Source organism: Phaenicophaeus curvirostris, unplaced genomic scaffold (assembly GCF_032191515.1).
Source record: "Phaenicophaeus curvirostris isolate KB17595 unplaced genomic scaffold, BPBGC_Pcur_1.0 scaffold_75, whole genome shotgun sequence".
Classification (NCBI taxonomy): domain Eukaryota; kingdom Metazoa; phylum Chordata; class Aves; order Cuculiformes; family Cuculidae; genus Phaenicophaeus; species Phaenicophaeus curvirostris.
In genome coordinates, this window is record NW_027206697.1 from 324,299 (window position 1) to 341,967 (window position 17,669).

Genomic DNA, 17,669 nt, shown 5'->3' on the forward strand with positions numbered 1-17,669 from the left:
GGCGTTATGGGGGGCAATGGGATTGGGGGGCTCAAGGGGATCAATGATGGGGGGGGTCAACGGCTCTTCTGGGGGGCTCCCTGTGCTGCCCCCCCCCCCATTCTGGGCTCTCCAGGTGTGGGTCACCCCCCCCCATGCCCCCCCCCTCAAATTTAGGGTCACCTCCATTTGCAAGAAGACTTTATTGGGGGGGGGCTCTGCTCCCATCAGCCCCCGGGGCAGCTCATTTGCATGTGATTTGCATGGAGCCCCCCACATCTAACCCCCCGCCCCCCCCCCCGCCCCCCCCGGGCCCCCCCGGGCTCAGTCGAGGCAGCGGAAGGTGAGCAGGGGGGACTTCTCGGGCATCAGGACGAAGCGGAAGACGGTGCGGACGTCCTCGGTGGAAACCGCCTCCACGCTGAAGTTGCGCAAGACCTGGGGGGGCCAAGAGGTCACTGGCTCAAGCCAAGAAGTCAATGACTCAAGCCAAGGGGTCATTAGTCCAAGTCAAAGCATTGGGTCAAGCCAAGAGGTCGTTGGGTCAAGCCAAGAAGTCGTTGGGTCAAGCCAAGAGGTCACTGGCTCAAGCCAAGGGGTCATTGGTCCAAGTCAAAGCATTGGGTCAAGCCAAGAGGTCAATGGATCAAGCCAAGAGGTCATTGGTCAAGCCAAGAGGTCATTGGATCAAGCCAAGAGGTCGTTGGGTCAAGCCAAAAGGTCATTGGGTCAAGCCAAGAGGTCAGTGGCTCAAGCCAAGAGGTCATTGGTCCAAGTCAAAGCATTGGGTCAAGCCAAGAGCTCATTGGGTCAAGCCGAAAGGTCACTGGGTCAAGCCAAGAGGTCACTGGGTCAAGCCAAGAGGTCACTGTGTCAAGCCAAGGGATTGTTGGGTCAAGCCAAGAGGTCAATGGGTCAATCCAAGACGTTGGGTCAAGCCAAGAGATCGTTGGGTCAAGCCAAGAGGTTGTTGGGTCAAGCCAAGATGTTGGATCAAGCCAAGACGTTGGATCAAGACAAGATTTTGGATCAAATCAAGAGGTCCTTGGGTCAATAATCCAAGACGTTGGGTCAAGCCAAGAAGTCAATGGATCAAATCAAGAGGTCCTTGGGTCAATAATCCAAGACGTTGGATCAAGCCAAGAAGTCAATGGATCAATCCAAGAGGTTGGATCAAGCCAAGAGGTCATTGGGTCAAACCAAGAGGTTGTTGGGTCAATCCAAGATGTTGGATCAAGCCAAGGGGATGTTGGGTCAAGCCAAGATGTTGGATCAATCCAAGACGTTGGATCAAGCCAAGAGGATGTTGGGTCAAACCAAGAGGTTGTTGGGTCAATCCAAGACGTTGGGTCAACCCAACCCAACCCTGTGGTTCCCAGCTCCCCGTCCGAGTGTCGGGGTGCCCTGGGGGGGTCCCGTGTGTCCCCCCCACCCCAACCCCGACTCACGTGGACGAGGAAGAGCATCATCTCGGCCTCGGCCAGGCGGCGGCCGATGCACTGGCGGGCGCCGAAGCCGAAGGCCAAAGCCTTGAAGCTGGTGTCCTCCTTGCCGAGCCACCGCGCCGGCTCGTAGCGCTCGGGGTTGGCGAAGACCTCGGGGCTGCGGCCCATGGCGTAGAGGGACACCTGGCACAGGGTCTTTGGGGGGCGTCAGGAGAAGGGGGGGTCACCACCAGGACCCCCCCAGTGACCCCTCGGTGTCCCCCGTGTCCCCCCCAGCGTCGCTCACCCCCGCCGGCACCCGGTAGTTGTGGAGAACCACGTCGGTGGCCGGGTAGCGCTGCACCGTGATGCCCACCGGGTACAGCCTGGGGGGACAACCAGGGCCTCCCAGTCCACACCAGTGCCTCCCAGTAGCTCCCAGTCCACCCTGGTCTCCCAAGTTCCTCCCAGCACCCTCCAGTCCTCATCAACGTCCACCAGTGTCCACCAGTGTCTCCAAGTGATCCCCACTGCCTCCTCGTGTCCCTCCAGTGGCTCCCAGTGCTCCCCAGTGCCTCCCAGTGTCTCCAAGTGATCCCTACCAGTGCTCCCCAGTGCCTCCCAGTAGCTCCCAGTCCACCCTGGCCTCCCAGTTCCTCCCAGCGCCCTCCAGTCCTCATCAACATCCACCAGTGTCCACCAGTGTCTCCAAGTGATCCCCAGTGTCTCCTCATGTCTCCCAGTCCCTCCCAATAGCTCCCAGTCCACCCTGGCCTCCCAGTTCCTCCCAGTACCCCTCCAGTCCTCAACAATGTCCACTAGCGCCCACTAGTGTCCACCAGTTTCTCCAAGTGTCTCCCAGTATCTCCCAGTGCTCCCCAGTGCCTCCCAGTGCTCCCCAGTGCCTCCCAGTAGCTCTAGCTCCCAGTCCACCTGGTCTCCCAGTTCCTCCCAGTGCCCTCCAGTCCTCACCAGTGTCCACCAGTGTCCCCCAGTGGCACTCACTTCCTCCCAGTACTCCCAGTGCCTCCCAGTACTCCCAGTCCCCAATCCTCCATTCCCCCAGTGCCTCCCAGTGCCCTAGTTCTCCCAATCCCCCATTCCCCCAGCTCCTCCCAGTGCCTCCCAGTGTCTCCCAGTGCTCCCAGTGCCCTAGTTCTCCCAATCCTCCATTCCCCCCAGTGCCTCCCAGCACCTCCCAGTGCTCCCAGTGCTCCCAGTGCTCCCAGTGCCTCCCAGTGCTCCAGCACCTCCCAGTGCTCCCAGTGCTCCCAGTGCTCCCAGTGCCTCCCAGTGCTCCCAGTGCCTCCCAGTGCCTCCAGTGCTCCAGTGCCTCCCAGTGCCTCCCAGTGCTCCCAGCGCCTCCCAGTGCCTCCCAGTGCTCCCAGTGCCCTAGTTCTCCCAATCCCCCATTCCCCCCAGTGCCTCCAGTGCTCCCAGTGCCTCCCAGTGCCTCCCAGTGCTCCCAGTGCCCTAGTTCTCCCAATCCCCCATTCCCCCCAGTGCCTCCCAGTGTCTCCCAGTGCTCCCAGTGCCCTAGTTCTCCCAATCCTCCATTCCCCCCAGTGCCTCCCAGCACCTCCCAGCTCCTCCCAGTGCCTCCCAGTGCTCCCAGTGCCCTAGTTCTCCCAATCCCCCATTCCCCCCAGTGCCTCCCAGTGCTCCCAGTGCCTCCCAGCTCCTCCCACCGCCTCCCAGTGCTCCAGTGCCCTAGTTCTCCCAATCCCCCATTCCCCCCAGTGCCTCCCAGCTCCTCCCAGTGCCTCCCAGTGCTCCCAGTGCTCCCAGTGCCCTAGTTCTCCCAATCCCCCATTCCCCCAGTGACTCCCAGTGCTCCCAGTGCCTCCCAGTGTCTCCCAGTGCTCCCAGTGCCCTAGTTCTCCCAATCCTCCATTCCCCCCAGTGCCTCCCAGCTCCTCCCAGTGCCTCCCAGTGCTCCCAGTGCTCCCAGTGCCCTAGTTCTCCCAATCCCCCATTCCCCCAGTGCCTCCCAGTGCTCCCAGTGCTCCCAGTGCCCTAGTTCTCCCAATCCCCCATTCCCCCAGTGCCTCCCAGTGCTCCCAGTGCTCCCAGTGCCCTAGTTCTCCCAATCCCCCATTCCCCCAGTGACTCCCAGTGCTCCCAGTGCCTCCCAGCCCCTCCCAGTGCCTCCCAGTGCTCCCACCTGAGGGTCTCCTTGATGGCAGCTCTCAGCAGGGGGAGGGCGCTGAGCAGCTGGGCAGGTCTGGGGGGTCCCCCCCCTCGCCCCCCCCCTGCGCCCCCCCCAGACCCCCCTCAGCTCCTCCCGCAGCGCTCGCTGCACCCCCGGGTTGCGCCCCAGTTCGAACAGCGTGAACAGCAGCGGCATCGCCGTCTGGGGGGGGGGGGGGGCACGGGGGGGTGAGGGACCCCCACTGGGACCCCCCATGACCCCCACGGGACCCCCCCGAGTCAAGGACCCCCCCAACCCCCCCCCAGGACCCCCAAACCGACCCCTCAGGGACACCCAAACTGACCCCCCCAGTGACCCCCCCAATGACCCCCCCCCGGGACCCCCCCGGGTCAAGGACACCCCCAACTCCCCCCCCCAGGACCCCAAACCGACCCCTCAGGGACACCCAAACTGACCCCCCAGTGACCCCCCCAATGACCCCCCCCCGGGACCCCCCCGGGTCAAGGACCCCCCCCAACTCCCCCCCCCAGGACCCCCAAACCGACCCCTCAGGGACCCCCAAACTGACCCCCCCCCATCGAACCCCCCCCATTGACCCCCCCAATGACCCCCCCCGGGTCAAGGACCCCCCAAAACCCCCCCCCAGGACCCCCAAACCGACCCCTCAGGGACCCCCAAACTGACCCCCCCCATCGAACCTCCCCATTGACCCCCCCCAATGACCCCCTGGGACCCCCCCATCCCCGTCAACCCCCCCCACCCCCCTCATTTCCCATCCCCATAGACCCCCTCAGACCCCATAGACCCCCCCGCCCCCCATTTCCAGGCCCCATGGACCCCCTGGACCCCCCCCAGCCCCCTATTTCCCAACCCCATGGACCCCCCTGGACCATATGGACCCCCTCAGCCCCCCATTTCCCACCCCATAGACCCCCCCCATCTCCCTGGATCCCCCCAACTCCCCCCAGCCCCCCATTTCCCATCCCCATGGACCCCCCTGGACCCCCACGGACCCCTGGACCCCCCCAGCCCCCCTATTTCCCATCCTCATGGACCCCTATGGACCCCCCTGGACCCCTGGGACCCCCCCCGCCTCCCCCAGCCCCCCCATTTTCCAACCCCATGGACCCCCCTGATCCCCATGGACCCCCCTGATCCCCATGGACCCCCCAGCTCCCCCATTTCCCATCCCCATGGACCCTCCCGGACACTTTGGCCCCCCCAGACCCCCCATTTCCCATCCTCATGGACCCCTATGGACCCTCCTGGACCCCTTGGACCCCCCCAACTCCCCCCAGCCCCCCCATTTTCCAACCCCATGGACACCCCCATCCCCCTGGACCCCCCCAGCTCCCCCATTTCCCAACCCCATGGACACCCCTGGACCCTATGGACCCCCCCAGCCCCCCATTTCCCACCCCCATAGACCCCCCCATCCCCCTGGATCCCCCCAACTCCCCCCATCCCCCGATTTCCCATCCCTATGGACCCCTATGGACCCCCCCTGGACCCCTCGAACCCCCCCAGCCCCCCCATTTCCCATCCCCATGGACCCCCCTGAACACCCTGGACCCCCCAGCCCCCCATTTCCCATCCCCATGGACCCCCCTGGAACCCCCTGGACCCCTTGGACCCCCCCATCCCCCTCCAGCCCCCCCATTTTCCAACCCCATGGACCCCCCCCATCCCCATGTCCCCCCCACCATGCCCCCCCCGGACCCCATGACCCCCCCAGCTCCCCCCAGCCCCCCCCATTTCCCATCCCCATGGACCCCCCTGGACCCCATGGACCCCTCCCCATGTCCCCCCCCCGCACGGTGTCGACTCCTCCCGCGGTGAACTCGGTGACGTTGGCTCGGATGGAGTCGAGGGGGAGGCGGCCCCTCAGCAGCAGCTCCGACAGGACCCCCCCGCGCCCCCCCCGCGCCTGCAGCAGCCGCTGGATGCACCCGTCCGCTGGGGGGGGGGGGCCAGTGAGGGACCCCCATAGGGCCCCCCCATAGGGACCCCTCCATAGGGACCCCCATATTGACCCCCCCTCTGACCCCCCCTCTGACCCCTCCATAGGGACCCCCCCATTGACCCCCCCATTAACCCCCCCATTGACCCCCCCTCTGACCCCCCCATAGGCACAACCCATAGGGACCCCCATAGGGACCCCCCCTCTGACCCCCCTCTGAACCCCCCATAGGGACCCACACAGTGACCCCCCCTCTCCGACCCCCCCTCTGACCCCCCTATAGAGACCCCCCCCATAGAGACCCCCACCATGACCCCCCTACTGCCCCCCACACTGACCCCCCCCATAGAGACCCCCCCTCTGATCCCCCTTTGCCCCCCCAATAGGGACCTACACATTGACCCACCTCAAGCCCCCCCAACCCCTCATGTACCCCCCCATTTAACCCCCCATATTTAACCCCCCATACCCCCCATATTTAACCCCCCCTTGACCCCCCCCATATTTAACACCCCCATGGCCCCCCATATTTAACCCCCATACCCCTCTATAATTAACCCCCCCATAATTAACCCCCCCATATTTAACCCCCCCTTGACCCCCCCATATTTAACACCCCCATGGCCCCCCCATATATAACCCCCCATACCCCCTCTATAATTAACCCCCCCATAATTAACACCCCATAATTAACCCCCTCATATTTACCCCCCCATAATTAACCCCCCATAATTAACCCCCCATATATAACCCCCATACCCCTCTATAATTAACCCCCCTTATTTACCCCCCCATATTTACCCCTATAATTAACCCCCCCACGTATAACCCCCCATACCCCTCTATAATTAACCCCCATAATTAACCCCCCATATTTAACACCCCCATATCCCCCCAATTAACCCCTCATATATAACCCACTTACCCCTCTATAATTAACCCCCCCATAATTAACCCCCCATATTTACCCCCTATAATTAACCCCCCATAATTAACCCCCCATATTTACCCCCCCATATTTACCCCTCTATAATTAACCCCCCCATATATAACCCCCATACCCCTCTATAATTAACACCCCCCATAATTAACCCCCCATATTTACCCCCCCATATTTACCCCTATAATTAACCCCCCCATATTTAACCCCCCCATATTTACCCCTCTATAATTAACCCCCCCATATATAACCCCCATACCCCTCTATAATTAACACCCCCCATAATTAACCCCCCCATATTTACCCCTCTATAGTTAACCCCCCCATATTCACCCCTCTATAATTAACCCCCCCATATATAACCCCCCATACCCCTCTATAATTAACCCCCCCATATTTACCCCCCCATATTTAACCCCCCCCATATTTACCCCCCCCATAATTACCCCCCTCCATATATAACCCCCCCCCATATTTACACCCCCCCCCCCGGTTTAACCCCCTCCTCACCGTGCTGGAAGATGCAGTCCCAGGCCTGGAGGTGCCTCTCCCAGAGGGGGGGGCGCAGGGCCCGCAGCAGCGGGGGGGGCACGAACAGCAGGGGGGGGGTGCTGCTCAGCATCTCCTGCACCGCCCGCAGGAACCGACCGGCCCCCCCCGCCGGGGGACCCCCCCCCAGCAGCCCCAGGCGCTCCCCGTACAGCGCGAAGCTGCTGGCTGAGGTGGGGGGGGGGGTCAGAAATGTGTAGGGGGGGGCACCCCCAAAAGAGACCCCCCCCATCCCAAAAGAGACATCCCCCCCCATCCCTTGGGGCACCCCCCATAGACCCCCCCCTTCCTATAAGGTCCCAATGTGCCCCCTCCAATTTATTTGGGGTCCTAATGTGCCCCTCCCCCATTATTTAGGGTCCCAATGTGCCCCCCCCAATTTATTTGGGGTCCTAATGTGCCCCCCCCCCCATTATTTAGGGTCCCAAATTTCCCCCCTCCCATTCTATGGGGTCTCAATGTGCCCCCCCCAATTTATTTGGGGTCCCAATGTGCCCCCCCCAATTTATTTGGGGTCCCAATGTGCCCCCCCCCCCATTATTTAGGGCCCCATTCTGCCCCCCCACCCATCCTATAGTGTCCCAAGGTGCCCCCCCCCAATCCTATAGGATCCCAATGTCCCCCCCACCTATTTATTTGGGGTCCCAATGTGCCCCCCCAATTTATTTAGGGTCCCAATGTGCCCCCCCCAATTTATTTGGGGTCCCAATGTGCCCCCCCCCCATTATTTAGGGCCCCATTCTGCCCCCCCACCCATCCTATAGTGTCCCAAGGTGCCCCCCCCCCAATCCTATAGGATCCCAATGTCCCCCCCACCTATTTATTTGGGGTCCCAATGTGCCCCCCCAATTTATTTAGGGTCCCAATGTGCCCCCCCATCCTTTGAGACCCCCCCATCCCAAAAGAGAACCCCCCATCCTATAGGATCCCTATGTGCCCCCCCCCAATTTATTTGGGGTCCCAATGTGCCCCCCCCCTTTTTTTTAGGGTCGGAGGGGTATGGGTGGGTTGGGGGGGGTGTCAGCGGGGGTTCTGGGTGGGTTTGGGGGGGGTCTGGGGGGGCTTTAGGGGGTCTGGGTGGATTTTGAGGGGTTCTGGGGGGGTCTTGGGGGTCCTGGGGGAGTTTTAGGGGGTCTGGGTTGGCTTTGGGGGGGGGGGGTGTCAGGGGTTGGGAGGGGTCCTGGGTGGTCTTGGGGCGATCTGGGGGGGCTCTGGGGGTCCTGGGGTGGTCTGGGGGTGTCCTAGGGGGTCTTGGGGGGCTTTGAGGGGGTCTAGGGGGGCTTTGGAGGACTCGAGGGGTCTTGGGGGGGGTCTTGGGTGGGTTTGGGGGCTCTGGGGGTCTTAGGAGAGGTCTGGGGGGGTCTGGAGGGGTCTCTATGGGGCTTTAGGGGGTCTAGGGGGGCTTTGGGGGGTTCCTGGGGGGTCTTTAGGGGTCCTGGGGGAGTTTCGGGTGGTCTAGGTGGGTTTGGGGGGGTCCTAGGGGGTCTTGGGAGTGTTTGGGGGGGGTCTAGGGGGGCTTAGGGGGATTCTGGGGGTCTTAGGGGAGGTCTGGGGGGGGTTGGGGGGGTCCTAGGGGGTCTTGGGTGTGTTTGGGGGGGTCTAGGGGGGCTTTGGAGGACTCTGGGGGTCTTGGGGGTGTTCTGGATGGGTTTGGGGGGATCCTAAGGGGTCTTGGGTGTGTTTGGGGGGGGTCTAGGGGGGCTTTGGAGGACTCTGGGGGTCTTGGGGGGGTTCTGGGTGTGTTTGGGGGGGGTCTTCGGTGGGTTTGGGGACTCTGGGGGTCTTGGGGGAGGTCTGGAGGGGTCTGGAGGGGGTTTGTGGGGGTTCTGAGTGGCTTTTGAGGGGGTCTTGGGGGGGTTTGGGGGGTCTAGGGGGTCTTGGGTGTGTTTGGGGGGGCCTAGGGGGGCTTTGGAGGACTCTGGGGGTCTTGGGGGGGTTCTGGATGGGTTTGGGGGGGTCCTAGGGGGTCTTGGGAGTGTTTGGGGGGGGTCTAGGGGGGCTTTGGAGGACTGTGGGGGTCTTGGAGGGGTTCTGGGTGGGTTCGGGGGGGGTCCTAGGGGGTCTTGGGTGGGTTTGGGGGGGTCTAGGGGGGCTTTGGAGGACTCTGGGGGTCTTGGAGGGGTTCTGGATGGGTTTGGGGGGGTCCTGGGGGTCTTGGGTGTGTTTGGGGGGGGGTCTTGGGTGGGTTTGGGGACTCTGGGGGGTCTTGGGGTTGGGGTGGCGGGTCCCTGGGGTGGGTTTTTGGTGGGTTGTAGTTGTATTTTGGGGTGTTATATTTTTTTTTGGGGGGTGCCCGTGGTTACCCTCGAGGGTGAATCGGAAGAGCAGGGGGTGGGGGTCGAGGGTGAGGGCCCCCCCGGGGCTGCGGCGCAGGCGGCGGCGCAGGGCGGCCGCGAAGTCGCGGGCGACGGCGTCGAGGAGGGGCAGGAACTTGCGGGCGCCCGACGGGCTCAGCACCTCGGGGTTCAGCGCCAGGCGGTCCGAGCGCCACGCCGGCCCGTTCCTGACCCCCCCCCCCCAAAAAAAAAAAAAAAACAAAACAGGGGGTCCCACGAGCACCGGAGAGTCGTTACGGAGTCGGAAGATCATCAGGGAATTGGAGAATCGGAGAATCAGAAAATCATCATGGAATCGGTATAGAATCATCATGGAAGCAGAGAATCATCAGAGAATCAGAGAATCATCATAGAATCAAAGACTCATCATAGAATCATCGTAGAATCAGAGAATCATCATAGAATCATTATAGAATCAGAGAATCATCATAGAATAAAAGACTCGTCATAGAATCAGAGAATCATCATGGAATCAGAGAATCATCAGAGAATTATAGAATCATTATAGAATCAAAGACTCATCATAGAATCATCGTAGAATCAGAGAATCATCATAGAATCATTATAGAATTAAAGAATCATCATGGAATCAGAGAATCATCAGAGAATCAGGGACTCATCATAGAATCAGAGAATCATTATAGAATCGTAGAATCATCATGGAATCAGAGAATCATCAGAGAATCAGAGAATCATTATAGAATCAAAGACTCATCATAGAATCATCGTAGAATCAGAGAATCATCATAGAATCGTTATAGAACCAGAGAATCATCATAGAATCAGATAATCATCGTAGAATCATCATAGACTCATAGAATCATCATAGAATCATCATAGAATCATCATAGAATCATTATAGAACCAGAGAATCATCATAGAATCAGATAATCATCATAGAATCATCATAGACTCATAGAATCATCATAGAATCATCATAGAATCATCATAGAATCATCATAGAACCAGAGAATCATCATAGAATCAGAAAATCATCATAGAATCATCATAGAATCATCATAGAACCAGAGAATCATCAGAGAATTATAGAATCAGAGAATTATCATAGAATCAGAGAAACATCAGAGAATCAGAGAATCATCAGAGAATATAAAATCAGAGAATCGTTATAGAATCATTATAGAATCATTATAGAATCACAAAATTATAATTATCATTATAGAACCAGAGAATCATCATAGAATCAGAGAATCATCGTAGAATCATCATAGACTCATAGAATCATCATAGAATCATCATAGAATCATCATAGAACCAGAGAATCATCATAGAATCAGAAAATCATCATAGAATCATCATAGAATCATCATAGAATCATCATAGAATCATCATAGAATCAGAGAATCGTCATAGAGTCAGGGATTCATCGTAGACTCAGAGAATCATAGAATCAGAAAATCATCATCGAATCATTATAGAATCATCAGAGAATCAGAGAATCATCAGAGAATTATAGAATCAGAGAATTATCATAGAATCAGAGAAACATCAGAGAATCAGAGAATCATTATAGAATCAAAGACTCATCATAGAATCATCGTAGAATCATCATAGAAGCATCATAGAATCATAGAAGCATCATAGAAGCATCATAGAATTATCATAGAATCAGGGACTCATCATAGACTCAGAGAATCAGAAAATCATCATCGAATCATTATAGAATCATCAGAGAATCAGAGAATCATCAGAGAATTATCATAGAATCAGAGAAACATCAGAGAATCATAAAATCATAGAATCATCATAGAATCATCATAGAATCATTACAGAATCAGAGAATCATCATAGAATCATTATAGAATTAGAGAATCATCATGGAATCAGAGAATCATCAGAGAATCAGGGACTCATCATAGAATCAGAGAATCATTATAGAATCAGAGAATCATCAGAGAATCATCAGAGAATCATCATGGAATCAGAGAATCATCAGAGAATTATAGAATTATTATAGAATCAAAGACTCATCATAGAATCATTGTAGAATCATAGAATCATCATAGAATCATTATAGAACCAGAGAATCACCATAGAATCATCATAGAATCATCAGAGAATCAGAGAATCATTATAGAATCAAAGACTCATCATAGAATCATCATAGAATCAGAGAATCATCAGAGAATCGTCATAGAATCAGAGAATCATCAGAGAATTATAGTATCATTATAGAATCAGAGAATCATCATGGAATCAGAGAATCATCAGAGAATCATTATAGAATCAAAGACTCTTCAGAGATTCATAGAATCATTATAGAACCAGAGAATCATCATAGAATCATCATAGATGGAATCAGAGAATCATCATAGAATCAGGGACTCATCATAGACTCAGAGAATCATAGAATCAGAAAATCATCATTGAATCATTATAGAATCATCATAGAATCAGAGAATCATCAGAGAATCATAGAATCATCATGGAATCATTATAGAACCAGAGAATCATCAGAGAATCAGAGATTCATAGAATCGTCATAGATCATTATAGACTCATAGAATCATCATAGAATCATTGTAGAATCATAGAATCATCATAGAATCAGAGAATCATTATAGAATCAGACAATTAGAGAATCATCAGAGAATCATTGAATCATCACAGAAACACAGAATCAGTGAATCATCATAGCCTGTGTTGCTTGTGTGGCCTACGCTGCGTCCCCTGCGTCCCCTGCATGCCCTGCATGCCCTGCATGCCCTGCATGGTGCCTCCTGCATGTCCTGCATGCCCTGCATGGTGTGTCCCGTGCTCCCTGCGTGCCCTGCATGCCCTGCATGGTCTATTCTGCATACCCTGCATGCCCTGCATGGTGCCTCCTGCATGTCCTGCATGCCCTGCATGGTGTGTCCTGCGCTCCCTGCATGCCCTGCATGCCCTGCATGGTCTATTCTGCATGCCCTGCGTGCCTTGCATGCCCTGCATGCCGTCTCCTGCATGCCCTGCATGCCCTGCATGGTGTGTCCTGCGCTCCCTGCATGCCCTGCATGCCCTACATGGTCTATTCTGCATGCCCTGCGCTCCCTGCATGCCCTGCATGGTGTGTCCTGTGCTCCCTGCATGCCCTGCATGCCCTACATGGTCTATTCTGCATGCCCTGCATGCCCTGCATGGTGCCTCCTGCATGCCCTGCATGGTGTGTCCCGTGCTCCCTGCATGCCCTGCATGCCCTGCATGGTCTATTCTGCATGCCCTGCATGCCCTGCATGCCCTACATGGTCTATTCTGCATGCCCTGCGCTCCCTGCATGCCCTGCATGGTGTGTCCTGTGCTCCCTGCATGCCCTGCATGCCCTGCATGGTCTATTCTGCATGCCCTGCATGCCCTGCATGCCCTGCATGGTGCCTCCTGCATGCCCTGCATGGTGTGTCCTGTGCTCCCTGCATGCCCTGCATGCCCTGCATGGTGCCTCCTGCATGCCCTGCATGCCCTGCATGGTGTGTCCCGTGCTCCCTGCGTGCCCTGCATGCCCTGCATGGTGCCTCCTGCATGCCCTGCATGCCCTGCATGGTGTGTCCTGCGCTCCCTGCATGCCCTGCATGCCCTGCATGGTCTATTCTGCATGCCCTGCATGCCCTGCATGGTGCCTCCTGCGCTCCCTGCATGCCCTGCATGCCCTGCATGGTCTATTCTGCATGCCCTGCACTCCCTGCATGCCCTGCATGGTGTGTCCTGCGCTCCCTGCATGCCCTGCATGCCCTGCATGGTCTATTCTGCATGCCCTGCATGCCCTGCATGGTGCCTCCTGCATGTCCTGCATGCCCTGCATGGTGTGTCCCGTGCTCCCTGCATGCCCTGCATGCCCTACATGGTCTATTCTGCATGCCCTGCATGCCCTGCATGCCCTGCATGGTGCCTCCTGCATGTCCTGCATGCCCTGCATGGTGTGTCCTGCGCTCCCTGCATGCCCTGCATGCCCTGCATGGTCTATTCTGCATGCCCTGCATGCCCTGCATGGTGTGTCCCGTGCTCCCTGCATGCCCTGCATGCCCTACATGGTCTATTCTGCATGCCCTGCATGCCCTGCATGGTGCCTCCTGCATGTCCTGCATGCCCTGCATGGTGTGTCCTGTGCTCCCTGCATGCCCTGCATGCCCTGCATGGTGCCTCCTGCATGTCCTGCATGCCCTGCATGGTGTGTCCCGTGCTCCCTGCATGCCCTGCGTGCCCTGCATGCCCTGCAGCCCCCATGCTGCACTCCCCCCCCCTCCCCTCCCTGTCCCCCCGGCCCCTGCGGCCGCAGCCCCCGTCCTTACAGCAGGAAGAGGCCGCACTTGTGGTTGCGCAGGCGCCGGTGGGCGCTCCAGGCCTCGATGCCCATGCGGCGCGGGAAGGGGCCCTCGGCGCGGAACAGCTGCGCCGCGTCCCGCGGGAGGAGCACGTTGACGCAGTCGTAGGTGCCGACCTGCTCCCTGGGGTCATCGGGGTGGGGTGGGATCAACCGGGAGAACCCAAAACATGAGGTTCTACCATCCTGAGGTCATTGGGATGGGATGGGGCCAACTGGGAGAACGCAACCCATGAGGTTCTACCACCTTGAGGTCATTGGGATGGGATGGGGCCAACTGGGAGGATCCAAAACATGAGGTTCTACCACCTTGAGGTCATTGGGATGGGATGGAGCCAACTGGGAGAAGCCAACCCATGAGGTTCTACCACCCTGAGGTCATTGGGATGGGATGGAGCCAACTGGGAGAACCCAAAACATGAGGTTCTACCATCCTGGGGTCATTGGGATGGGATGGAATCAACTGGGAGAGCCCAACCCATGAGGTTCTACCACCTTGAGGTTATTGGGATGGGATGGGGCCAACTGGGAGAAACCAACCCATGAGGTTCTACCACCTTGGGGTCATTGGGATGGGATGGGGCCAACTGGGAGGACCCAACCCATGAGGTTCTACCACCTTGAGGTCACTGGGATGGGATGGAGCCAACTGGGAGAAGCCAAAACATGAGATTCTACCACCTTGAGGCCATTGGGATGGGATGGGGCCAACTGGGACCAACTGGGACCACCCAACCCTGGGGGATCCTCCCATTCTGGTGTCACTGGGATGGGCTGGGGCCAACTGGGACCAACTGGGACCACCCAATCATGGGGGATCCTCCTATTCTGATGGGACCAGGATGGGATGGGACCAACTGGGACCAACTGGGACCACCCAACTGTGGAGGTTCCTCCCATTCTGGTGAGACCAGGATGGGTTGAGGCCAACTGGGACCTACTGGGACCAACTGGGACCACCCAACCATGGGGGTTCCTCCCATTCTGGTGAGACCAGGATGGGCTGGGGCCAAGTGGGACCTACTGGGACCTACTGGGAGCAACTGGGCTGAACTGGGACGCACCTGTAGACGGGCCCGAGCCTCTGGAAGCCGCGCTCCATGCGCAGGTGGAAGTCCTGGAAGCCGCCGTCGCGCCAGAGCCGGTAGAGGTTGAGCCAGCGGCTGCGTCCGGCGCGCGGCAGCGCCTGGAAGGGCCGTGGGGCAGCCGCGACCCCCAAATCCCCCCCTCTGCCCCCCAAGTCCCCCCCTCTGCCCCCCAAGTCGCTGCAGGCGGCCCGGGAGCCGCATGGGCCTCGCATGGGGGTCGCACGGCGCATGGAGCCCCACACGCCGCCCCACACGCCGCCCCACACGCTGCCCCCCAGGCCGGCCGCCCCCCACATGGCTGCGCCCGCAGCCGCCGCAGCCGCAGTTATAGCCCAGGCCAAGGTCGCCCCACGGCGTCATCGCAGACGAGGGGGGGAAAGGGGGGGAGAGCTATGGGGCTGGACCCATAGCGCACGATAGACTGACCAATGAACCCCATAGACTGACCCATAGCGCCCCATAGACTGACCCACAGACTGACCAATGAACCCCATAGACTGACCCATAGCGCCCCATAGACTGACCCATAGACTGACCCATAGAGCCCCATAGACTGACCCACAGACTGACCAATGAACCCCATAGACTGACCCATAGAACCTCATAGACTGACCCATAGAGCCCCATAGACTGACCTATAGACTGACCCATAGAGCCCCATAGACTGACCCATAGCGCCCCATAGACTGACCCATAGCGCCCCATAGACTGACCCATAAAGCCCCATAGACTGACCCATAGACTGACCCATAGACTGACCCATAGAGCCCCATAGACTGACCTATAGAATCCCATAGACTGACCTATAGAACCCCATAGACTGACCCATAGACTGACCCATAGACTGACCTATAGAGCCCCATAGACTGACCCAAAGCGCCCCATAGACTGACCCATAGAGCCCCATAGACTGACCTATAGAACCCCATAGACTGACCCATAGCGCCTCATAGACTGACCCATAGACTGACCCATAGAGCCCCATAGACTGACCCACAGACTGACCTATAGAACCCCATAGACTGACCCATAGAGCCCCATAGACTGACCCATAGAACCCCATAGACTGACCCACAGACTGACCTATAGAACCCCATAGACTGACCCATAGAGCCCCATAGACTGACCTATAGACTGACCTATAGAACCCCATAGACTGACCCATAGAGCCCCATAGACTGACCCATTGAACCCCATAGACTGACCCATAGCGCCCGATAGACTGACCTATAGAACCCCATAGACTGACCCATAGACTGACCCATAGACTGACCCATGGACTGACCCACAGAGCCCCATAGACTGACCCATAGAGCCCCATAGACTGACCCATAGAACCTCATAGACTGACCCATAGAACCCCATAGACTGACCCATAGACTGACCTATAGAGCCCCACAGCATGACCCATAAAGCCCCATAGACTGACCCATAGAGCCCCATAGACTGACCTATAGACTGACCCACAGACTGACCCATAGAACCCCATAGACTGACCTATAGACTGACCCACAGACTGACCCATAGAACCCCATAGACTGACCCACAGAGCCCCATAGACTGACCCATCACACCCCTCCTCCAGCCCCAGAGCACCCCACCCGCTGACCGATAGCCCCCCACCCCCAGCCCTGCTATGGGGCAGCCCCAGGGCTGGGGGGGGCGGTTTGGCCCCCCCCGATCCTTGCGGCGGCGACATTGGAGCTAAAAATACTTGGGGGGCAGCGAAGGCCAAGGGCAGCCGAGCGTGTGGGGCAGCGGCCGGGGGCCCCTGAGGGGTGTGGGGCTGGGGAACCGTGGGGCTGGGGATCCGTGGGGCAGGGGATCCATGGGGCAGGGGATCTGTGGGATCTGTGGGGCAGGGGATCCATGGGGTGGGATATCCGTGGGGCAGGGGATCTGTGGGGCAGGGGATCTGTGGGATCTGTGGGGCAGGGGATCCATGGGGCAGGGGATCTGTGGGATCTGTGGGGCAGGGGATCCATGGAGTGGGGTATCTGTGGGATCTGTGGGGCAGGGGATCCGTGGGATCCGTGGGGCAGGGGATCCATGGGGTGGGGTATCTGTGGGGCAGGGGATCCATGGGGTGGGGTATCCATGGGACAGGGGATCCATGGGGAAGGGGAATCCGTGGGGCAGGGGATCTGTGGGGCAGGGGATCAGTGGGATCTGTGGGGCTGGGGATCCATGGGGTGGGATATCTGTGGGGCAGGGGATCCATGGGGTGGGGGATCTGTGGGGTGGGGGATATGTGGGGCAGGGGATCCATGGGGCAGGGGATCCATGGGGCAGGGGATCAGTGGGGTGGGGATCCATGGGGCACGAGTCCTGTGGGGTCTGTGGGGCAGGGGATCCATGGGGCAGGGTGTCTCTATGGGTCCCTATAGGTCTCTATGGGTCATGCTATGAGTCCCTATGGGTCACTCTATGGGTCTGGGGTCCCTCTATGGGTCCTTATGGGTCTGGGGTCTCTCTGTGGGTCCCTATGGGTCTGGGGTCTCTCCGTGGGTCCCTATGGGTCTGGGGTCTCTCTATGGGTCCCTATGGGTCTGGGGTCTCTCTGTGGGTCCCTATGGGTCTGGGGTTTCTCTGTGGGTCCCTATGGGTCTGGGGTCCCTCTATGGGTCCCTATGGGTCTGGGGTCTCTCTGTGGGTCCCTATGGGTCTGGGGTTTCTCCGTGGGTCCCTATGGGTCTGGGGTCTCTCTATGGGTCCCTATGGGTCTGGGGTCTCTCCGTGGGTCCCTATGGGTCTGGGGTCTCTCTATGGGTCCCTATGGGTCTGGGGTCTCTCTGTGGGTCCCTATGGGTCTGGGGTCTCTCTGTGGGTCCCTATGGGTCTGGGGTCTCTCTATGGGTCCCTATGGGTCTGGGGTCTCTCTGTGGGTCCCTATGGGTCTGGGGTTTCTCTGTGGGTCCCTATGGGT

The 17,669-nt window shown here is 58.2% G+C and overlaps 2 protein-coding genes across 2 annotated transcripts in view; both read right to left on the reverse strand.

Moving 5' to 3' along the window:
- DGAT1 (diacylglycerol O-acyltransferase 1) overlaps nt 1–136 on the reverse strand; it is a 9,551-nt gene extending 9,415 nt beyond the window's left edge. The window contains exon 1 of the mRNA XM_069882034.1: nt 127–136. Coding sequence (XP_069738135.1) covers nt 127–136 — 10 coding nt within the window. The remainder of the gene's footprint in view (nt 1–126) is intronic.
- A 160-nt stretch (nt 137–296) lies between these two features.
- Nucleotides 297–15,103, reverse strand: LOC138734422 (cytochrome P450 11B, mitochondrial-like). The gene is made up of 11 exons (XM_069882035.1): nt 15,038–15,103; nt 14,720–14,841; nt 13,624–13,779; nt 9,308–9,507; nt 6,966–7,172; nt 5,372–5,511; nt 3,662–3,756; nt 3,568–3,627; nt 1,711–1,789; nt 1,428–1,619; nt 297–417 (listed from the first exon to the last, which is right to left on the reverse strand). The coding sequence occupies exons 1-11, from the start codon at nt 15,101–15,103 to the stop codon at nt 304–306; spliced, it is 1,431 nt and encodes a 476-aa protein (XP_069738136.1). The 3' UTR covers nt 297–303.
- Between the last annotated feature and the right edge of the window lie 2,566 nt (nt 15,104–17,669).

What these genes read in the sequence shown, in the direction of transcription:
- LOC138734422 (XM_069882035.1), bottom strand. Translation starts at nt 15,103, where the DNA reads ATGACGCCGTGGGGCGACCTTGGCCTGGGCTATAACTGCGGCTGCGGC. An exon ending in CTTCCGATTCACCCTCGAGG is followed by an intron (nt 7,173 to 9,307) that starts GTAACCACGGGC and finishes CCCCCACCTCAG; the next exon opens with CCAGCAGCTTCGCGCTGTAC. An exon ending in TGATGCTCTTCCTCGTCCAC is followed by an intron (nt 418 to 1,427) that starts GTGAGTCGGGGT and finishes TGGCCCCCCCAG; the next exon opens with GTCTTGCGCAACTTCAGCGT.